The 8,553-nt window shown below is 53.7% G+C and overlaps 2 protein-coding genes across 4 annotated transcripts in view; both read right to left on the bottom strand.

Moving 5' to 3' along the window:
• Positions 1-2,438: 2,438 nt before the first annotated feature.
• DDT (D-dopachrome tautomerase) lies at positions 2,439-5,197 on the bottom strand. Of its 2 annotated transcripts, none has more exons than XM_012657608.1 (3): positions 4,834-5,197; positions 4,326-4,513; positions 2,439-2,679 (listed from the first exon to the last, which is right to left on the bottom strand). In XM_012657608.1, the coding sequence occupies exons 1-3, from the start codon at positions 4,939-4,941 to the stop codon at positions 2,607-2,609; spliced, it is 369 nt and encodes a 122-aa protein (XP_012513062.1). In that variant the 5' UTR covers positions 4,942-5,197; the 3' UTR covers positions 2,439-2,606. The 2 variants fall into 2 exon arrangements, with proteins under 2 accessions (XP_012513062.1, XP_012513063.1); XM_012657609.1 differs by having other exon boundaries at positions 4,326-4,501; positions 4,834-5,189.
• A 1,254-nt stretch (positions 5,198-6,451) lies between these two features.
• LOC105821001 (glutathione S-transferase theta-1-like) overlaps positions 6,452-8,553 on the bottom strand; it is an 8,126-nt gene continuing 6,024 nt past the window's right edge. For both annotated transcript variants that reach the window (XM_012657606.1, XM_012657607.1), the window contains exons 3-4: positions 7,170-7,346; positions 6,452-6,857 (exon numbers count right to left, since the gene is read on the bottom strand). In XM_012657606.1, the coding sequence (XP_012513060.1) occupies positions 6,663-6,857; positions 7,170-7,346 (372 nt within the window). In that variant the 3' untranslated portion in view covers positions 6,452-6,662. The remainder of the gene's footprint in view (positions 6,858-7,169; positions 7,347-8,553) is intronic.

Genomic DNA, 8,553 nt, shown 5'->3' with positions numbered 1-8,553 from the left:
CCAAAGAGAGGCCCTGAGATATGGGGCCAAATTCCAGGACCCGAGAGGGAGTACTCATCAGGAACAAATGCTGAGTAGCTCTAGTTCTAGGAGTGCTGTGGCGACCGCTTTGGGTCGAGGTGCCCTTCTGGTAACTCTCATGCGAGGGACAGGTAGTGGCAATTACTGCTCTGTAAGGCCACTGCTTATTCCAATTCCAGGATCCAAGCCACTCCACCCCAGCCCCCACGTGGAGGGAGACCCGCGGGGTCCCCCATAGGCTTCTGCAGGCACTGAGTCTTGGCAGCATGCTGTGGGCCCCAGGGCTGGTCAGGAGGGAGGAGAGAAACTCCTGAGGGGGTGGGGGTGGTGGACGGGGGAGTGTTTCTTACCATTTGCCGCCAGGTGTCGCTGTCCACTTGTCCAGAAGCACAGGGAGGCCACTAGTGCCTGCCCAGACCAGAGAATTAAGGAACAGGGAGCTGCAAAGAGCTCAGTCAGTGGTGTGCTGGAGCCTGTTGGCAGCAGCTCAGGGGAGCCGATGATCCCGGGCACTCTTCCCAACAGTGTGTTCACTGGGACACCTTGGTAGCTTGACAAGCCATGGTGGGAGCATCTACACCGTGGAAACAGGCAGATGCTACAAATTCGGGCTCCGCCGCACTCTGTGCTGGTTGTTAAACATTTACCAGCACTCCCTGGGTATAGTGACCGTTTGGGACACTGACTGGGACACTGAGGTGCAGACAGTTTATTGAATTAGAGCTAGAAGAGAACCCCATGTGTGTGAAGCGCTGTGTTGGAGAAAACAGGCGTGAACGAGTCCCTTTCCTCTGCACTGCAGTGGGATTGCAGTGGAGGGCTGAGCGGGCGTCTGGCCAGTGTGCTGTTGGCCCCTGGTATTTGAGAGCTATAAAGGAGGGTTTAAACAAACTTCAAACAAAAACAGCAGGTGCTTGAATAACGTTGTTTCATTCAACGGAATTCCCTTATGTTTTTTGTTTTCTTTTATTTTTTTCTTGCGACAGGGTCTTGCTCTGCCACCCTGGGTAGAGTGCAGTGGCATCATCATAGCTCACAGCAACCTCAAATTCCTGAGCTCAAGCGATCCTCCTGCCTCGGCCTCCCAGAGTGCTAGGATTACAGGCGGGAGCCAGCACGCCCGGCCCTGAGTTGTATGTTGAAAGATGTGTAGGAGTGAAAACAGTTGAAAAAAGGTGGGGAGGGTGATCCAAGCAGCAGGGAGCTGTGTGGCCAGGGTTCTGAGGTGAGAAACTTTAGATCATACGGGAGCCTCAGGCCGCACAGTATTACCATAATGCAAAGCTCAGGCCACAGTGGGGAGAGGACTCTGGAGAGGTGGGAAAAGGCCAGTCCACACAAGCAAGCAGGTAACATATCACTCTTGCTACATGGGGTCTCGGTAAGAGCCTGTTGCTTTGTGGTCCTAGTGAGAGTTAGGCCTGAAACTCATCCTTGGGCACTGCAACCAGTCATTCATATTCAATCCACAAACATTCCCTGAGTCCCTCTGGGAAGCAGGACACCCATGAAACATGTTGGCAGAGAGATGGGTACAGAAAGAGTTGAGCCAAGGAGCCCGGGAAAGGAACTCCAAGGCCCAGCTTTTAATGAGAGTCCTTAGCAACAGTCAGGTACAAACACAGCAGGCACAGGCATATTCCATTAGAAACTAACTTTATTAACTATGTAGACTTGACAGACTCAAAATCTGAATTTGGTATTTCACTGGTGCCCTAAAGACAAGGATCATCAAATGTTTAATTGTGCAGGAAAACAGTGTCCACCGCGGTGTCTAAGGGTCATGAGATGAAAACTCTGCATCAAAGTTCTGGAAAGCTACGGAAATGGAGACTTCCTTTGGGCTCCCCAACTCTACCCATACATACTCTGAAATGCAAAAGCTTAGATAGAGGGCAGGGACCACATTGATTCAGTTTCTAGTAGCAGACACTGCATTTCCAGGTTGGGCATTGTGGGACATGAATTTTACAAAGTGCACAACTCCAAAGAATTCTCAGCAAGAGTCAAGGGGGAAGATGGAAGTTCTCTTCCCTGGAATGCCCAGAGAAGGTCCCTGAAGCCCAGCCTGCCCTGTTCTCCTGCCTGGTATAGCAGACTATGGACAGGAAATGGCCTGGCATACCCAAGGCTGAGGACAGTAGCCTCAAGAGATCTCAGCAGAGTTTACAGGAAGGCCCAGGCTGGACCAGCTGCCTGCACCTCCCCACTGGCCTGCACGTGGGTGTGGAGAGGAAAGCCTCCAGGCTGAGCCCTCCACCCTGAGATCTGAGCAGTCTGAACATATCGGACAGCGGCCCTGAAGACAGGAAACATCCCACCTCCAGGTTCCCTAAGGTCTCCTCCTCATCCACCAGCCCTGCTGCCCCCAGTGGCCCAGCATGCCCAGAAGTATAGGGAGGTAAAGAAGTCATGTGTGAACCATGAAGCTCTCTTCATTTATTTAGCATGAGAATGGGGAAGAAGAGGACTGTGAGGTCACAGACATGTTTGCACGAGGAAGTGTCCAGAGCTGGTGTTATCCACTAGGCCCTCGCTCTGCCAGGAAGTCTTTCTGCAAGGGGCAACCAGCTCACAGATGTCAATCACAAAAAAGTCATGACTGTTCCTTTCTTGCCAATCTGCCAGGGCTCCAGGGGTAAAAAGCGGATAATGATCCTTCAGGAGATAGAGAAAAAGAAGTCATCAGCTCCTTGGCTAACACCTCATCTTGTAAGACCCCCATCAGGTGCTCCCACTGTGGGATCCCAGGACAGCCCACCAGGCATTTTGTAAACCTTTTCTTCATAGTACGATCTTCCCGACCCCTGACAGGGCAGTGGGACTGTCAGATGTGGGATGATGGCTGCACACTGGCATGGCCCACCCAGGACAGACACTCAACACAGTAGCCTCAGTGTGTATGCTGTGCGCACAATCACCCCTATCAGTCTGTGCGCTGGGAGGGCAGCCTGCCTCCTCCTAACTGCAGGTTCCCTGAGGGCATGCAGTGCCTCAGCCAGACTTGTTTTCTCAAAGCCTGGCCCAAGGCCGGGCACAGGGTGATCCCCAACTAATGTCTGTGGAATGAGTGAACATGCCCCTCTCACAGAGGTGTCAGGAAGTTTCCAGTGAAGAGCAGCAGAGCTTGGGATAAGCTGGCTGGGGCAAGGGGAGGACGGTTATGACCCTGCAGTCTTTCCACCTGTAAAATCCGTATAATGGAGATATCCCCCCAAGATACCAGAATCCATATGCTCTAGTGTAGTATTTTCATATAACCTATGCATATCCTCCCATATACTTTAAATCATGTCTAGATTATTTATAATACCTAATGCAAAGTATATGCTGTGTGGTTATACTGTATTGTTTAGGGAATAATGACAAGAAAAATGTCTGTACATGTTCAGCCTTTTTTTTTTTCCTCAAATATTTTCACCCCACAGTTGGCTGACTCTACACATGCAGAATCTACAGACACAGAGGCTAACTGTATTATGCCTCCCCAGACTGAGAACCAGGTCTGAGCACCCATCACAGCCTTCCTGGGCCAATAAAGGCTCCATTCTGAACATTCCTTTCAAGCTGCTCAGGCCCTTATTTCCTCACGGGTATGGACGTGGTTCGGGAATATTTTTCACCCAAGAGGAAACTTGAACTCTGCTGCAAAATGCCAGGTTTGGGTTGTAGGGACTTTTTGTGGGGCTTCTTGTAGGGGAAGGAGCTCATTTAATCAACCCTCCCCCCCATTCCCAAAAGAGGTTGCAAACTGGACATGGTTCATTTCCAGGTTTGTCTGGGGTCCCCTGGCCATGCTGGGTCTAGAACCCAGCTGTCTGTCTACACACCCAGGCCAATGCTCTTTTCACTACTCTGTGACCCTCCCCCAAACCTCACCTGGAACGGGGTTGGGCCACAAGTCCAAAGGTCACAATCTCTGGACATACCCAGAATTCCTTATGAGCAGCCTGGAGAAGTTTGAGAAAAGCACACTCCCTGGCTTCTTCAGCCAGGTGCCAGGGCAGGTACAGCACACAGACCATCCCACATGACCCTTGGGATGCCCCTGGCGAGTGGTTAAAAAACAGCCTTCCCGGTTCACAGATGGAAACACTGAGGAGCACAGGAATGCACTCCATTCCGCTGCCACTGTGACGATGGACCCACCACCTGGGAGCCTGAGGGGTCAAAAGGCCCCAGGGCACCAGGCTCTGATAGGACCCTCCTGGGCAGGGCAAGAAATGTGTGTTTTCCCTGAGTTGGGATCACCGCCGCCTGTCTCGCAGCAGTCCAGAATGGGTCCTCTCACGACCCCTACGCACCGGTCCTGGCCCAGGGCCAGCTCCTTGGTGAGGACCTCGAAGAGGCGAGCGCTGTGGCCTCGGTTCTCCTCCGCTGTGCCCACCACGCCGATGGAGGAGACGAGCAGCCGCGCGCAGGGCTCCGTGGAGCCGTTCAGCGCCATGGACAGGCCCGGCCGCACCGTCACGTTCACGCGCTGCGGAGGACACTAAAGTTTTTCCCGAAGCTGGGGCGGGCCAGGCTACCTCTAGGGACCCGGGCGCGCGAGAGCCGAGACGCGCAGGTCTCGTGGGGTCAGGGCTCTGGGCACAGGCTGGGGTCCTTGGAGGTCGCGTCGGGGTCATGGCAGAGGAGGGCAGACGTGGGGAGGGAGAGCCGCGGGGTCACCGCGCACGGAAAGTCAGAGCTTGGCGGGCGCAGTGGGAGTGTCCCTGGGGAGAAAAGCCGGGGTCGCTGCGCGGCAGGAACAGAGCCAGACTCCTGGACCACCAACCTCCCCTCGCCCGCAGCTCCCCAGCCCACGCTCACGTCCGCAGGTTTGCCCAGGATGGCGGCGGTGGCCGCGCAGAGACGTTTCTCCAGCCCCGCGGGCACGCGATCGGCGGGCAAGTTCGTGTCCAGCTCAACGAAAGGCATGTCCGGCAGGAGCGCTGGCAGCGGCGGCGAAGGAAGAAGGAGCGGAGCGTGGCCGTGGTGACCCAAGGGTCCGGGACTAGGGAGCAGGGGCGGGGCGTCACGGTAACCAGGCTCCTCATTGGCTGGGCGGAGGCCCAGCGCTCCCGATTGGTTGCCTTAGGCTACACCCCGTCTCTGCAGAGAACAGTCTGGCTCTGACTTCTGGAAGTCCCATCGCCCGGCCCACTGCGTTAACCACACCCCCAAACGGCTGTGGCGACGGCTTTGGCGGCGTCATGGCCCCGCCCCCCCATCCGGCTCGCGAAAGTTTTCCGACTTGTGGTCGACGGGTTCCTGGCCCATATTTAGGTAGAGATCAAAAAATCCCCCTAAACACAAACACCTGTAGGGGCCTTCCCCAGGCTCGACCCTAATAACCAATGTCATGGGAGTTTAAAAATTTTTTGAATGAATTGCCACCATTTCAAAGATAGTTTCACCTCCAATATGGAGATCTGAGATTCTCTTGATCCATCAGGAGACCTGGTGATGCCTGCTCTGTAGCCTCTTGTGCCAGTGGTGAGCCACTGTCCGCCGTGGGTGGCAAAGGTGTTATTTACAACATGAAAATCTGTCGGCGTGGCTAAACACGAGTCTTTCATCAGTGTGCAAATTTGAATCGTAAATTTCAAATATAATTGAAATTGTGTGGTGTATGTGTACAATTTCAATTACACATAAAAATTGTGTACAAATGTGCATATTAAAGGAGCCTCCATGGGAAGGCAGGCCGGCCAAGAGTCTGCATCTGTCATGGCCCTGTCCTGTTAGCATTTCATCTATTAGACGACTCAGATATCAGAGGGTCTGGGACACAAGACAAGTAGGTTGTGACAGTCCTGAGGGGAGAACACAGGGACAGGTGGCAAGTCTGGGAGCCAGAGTGGGGCATGGAGAAGCCAGTGGTCAGGGTTACAAGGCCTGGGAGAACAAAGCTGCTCAGCGGCACGTGGGGGACCAGGAGTAACAGGGGCTTCCCTCCCCACAAGGAGATTTGTGAACCCAGCCCTGTGCCCCACCTGTGGGAGGCAGCATCGTCCCAGAGGGAGACTTAGGAGATGGAGGTCATATCTGACTCAGACATCTCTCCACCAGGTCGGCCTCCATCTGTGATTCATGCACAGCCCGGGGGCATTAAGCCTGCTGAGACTGAGGGAGGGAAACAGTGGGGCTGAGGAGCCCAGAGGGGTCGCCTGAGCTTGGCTGGGGCTGGGGGGATTAGGGAAGTCTCCCTGGAGAAGCATAGGGTGCCAAATGCCAAAAGTCCAGGAGGATCTACCAAGCAAAAAACGTAAGGAGGGAACGGCAGGAGCCAAGGCCAGGAGGCCGAGATGGGAACTGGGAGAGGGGTCTGAAATGTGTGTGGCCAGAACGGGGTGGCCTGGAGGTGTAGGGGCAAGGCCTTTAAAGCAAAGTTCAATGCCTTGTGCTTTTGCCTGTGAGGAACCGCAGAAAATTTCACATGGAAGGGCAAGGTCCACTAAGTGTTTACTAAAGCAGTTTCCAGAGGTCACGTGGAAGTTGGAACAGAAGGGAAAAAGTGGGATGGGGAGACAAAGGGAACACACACAGGCACGATGCCTGGAGGGTACTAGGGACCAGAGCCCACTCACACGGGAAGTCCTTACAGCCAAGGAGATAGGCAGCTCCATCTCTGTACTCTGCCAGCACAGGCCACCCGCTCACTGCAACAAATCCTGCACTGAGGGCCTCAGCTTCTCCTTCGTGATGGGGTCTGCCGGAGGAAGGTCCTTGAGCTTCAGGATGTCTGCATTGGCCTCCTGGAAGAGATCTTTCCCCACCGCAGCCTCCACGCGCTGGCGCCATGCGGCCAGCTTGGGTCGGCTCTCGAAGACTCGGCAGCCAGCGCCAACAGGCTACGGGGAGAGACAGCCAAGCACAAGGCAGCATGACCTGCATTAGGGACTCCCTGATTGGATCCTCCCTCCCCCACCACGTCTGTGATGGGTTGCGGGGGGGTCCATCTCCCAGGGGACAATGGGAAATTCCTCAACATTCCTGTGGTGAGGGGTTGTGAAGCCCCATTTTATAGATGAGGACACTGAGGCTCAGTGGGGGAAGTGACTCGCCCATGGTCCTACAGCCAGAAATGACAACGTGGGTGGGAGGTTGGCTCCCTCCCTGGACACCCCACTGCCCAGCAGGCCACCCCACCCCATGGTGCTCACATGCATCAGCTCTGAGATGGCTACCAAGTCAGCCAGGGAGATATGAGACCCAGTGAGGAAGGCCTGGTCCCGCAGAAACTTGTCCTCAAGCAGCTGCAGGCACCTGTCCAGCTCAGCCAAAGTGGCTGCCAATGTCTCAGGGGGCACTGGCTCACACAGGAACACAGGGAACATCATCTGGTGGGCCGGCAGGCAGAGAGGGAGGTCAGACTCTGCCCTGAGCCCATCCTGGTTCCCACCCTCATCCTTTCATCACCAGCCCTCTGGATTTCTCCTCACCTCTGCCCGCCCCTTTCCACCCATGGCCACCAGCAGCCCTCATTTCTTGCTCAGACAGGGATAACCTCTACCTCTCCCTGGGTCCTCCCACAGGGCAACCAGTGGGATCCTTCTGTGATCTCAATCTGCTCATATCCTTTCCTGCATAAAACCTTGCATTGCTCCCCACTGCCCTCATGACAAAGACCACAACACAGAGCCTTCCCCAGGCAGTAGCCGTCCTCTCCTGCCTCCCCACCCCACCTCCTGCTGTACCCAGGCTTCTCCAACGGGAATGTGTGTGTGAATGCCTGGACATCTAGTTTAAGTGCATGTTCCCAATCAGTAAGTTGAGGTGGGGCCTGAGACTCTGCATTTCCAACAAGCTCACCAGTGATGCCAATGCTCCTGGTCCACGGACCACACTTTGAGTAGCACGGGTCTGTACTCACTCCACTCAACTTCTCTCCATTCTGCCCTCAAACGCACCGGGCTCCCTCCCTACCAGCTTGGGGGTGGGGGGCTCTGCTCCCAGCTCCCAGAGGCTCCAGGAAGACACAGCTAAGTTTATGGAAACCACTTATTGCCATGAGCAGGCCCGTTTCACGCTCCCTCAAACATACAGGGCACCCCCTGTGTACTGGGCACCGCATAAGCATGCAAATATTAGTTTGGAGTATACATTTCAAAAACATATGCACATTTGATAAGTAAAAATAGTATGTGCATGTTGTGTTGATGTGCACTTATTTGATTATTATTAAACATGTTTTCATCCATTTGTTGACTGTTTCTCTCTGTCCTTCAATTAAACCCCTACTGGTTTCCTTTGCCCATGTTTCTCTGGTATCTTTGTCTGACAGCCAGTTCTAAGAGCATCTCAAAGATAAAATTTCTAACATATCTTTCCCAGCATTTTGCTTGTTTTAAGTTTAATCTTTTTTCTTATATAAAATTTCATTGTGTATGTAAAATCTGTGAGTCTTTTCTTTGTTGAGTTCTTCCAGTGTTCTCGGGCTTAGAAAGTCCTTCCATACCCAGAAATCAGACAAACATTTATTGAAATGTTTCCTCACTTCTTCCTAGTTTGGCTTCTTTCACCTAACACCTCTCCATCTGGGAATTA

Source organism: Propithecus coquereli, unplaced genomic scaffold (assembly GCF_000956105.1).
Source record: "Propithecus coquereli isolate 6110/MARCELLA unplaced genomic scaffold, Pcoq_1.0 Scaffold552, whole genome shotgun sequence".
NCBI classification, from domain to species: Eukaryota; Metazoa; Chordata; class Mammalia; order Primates; family Indriidae; genus Propithecus; species Propithecus coquereli.
The sequence above is the reverse complement of the archived record's forward strand: the minus strand, read 5'-3'. Positions and strand labels throughout refer to the sequence as shown.

Bases quoted from the DNA above. Each gene is read 5' to 3' on its own strand.
- DDT (XM_012657608.1), bottom strand. From the start codon at position 4,941: ATGCCTTTCGTTGAGCTGGACACGAACTTGCCCGCCGATCGCGTGCCC. The intron at 4,514-4,833 runs GTGAGCGTGGGC...GAAAAACTTTAG, and splicing joins TCCTGGGCAAACCTGCGGAC to TGTCCTCCGCAGCGCGTGAA. The intron at 2,680-4,325 runs GTGCGTAGGGGT...TATCTCCTGAAG, and splicing joins CTGGCCCTGGGCCAGGACCG to GATCATTATCCGCTTTTTAC.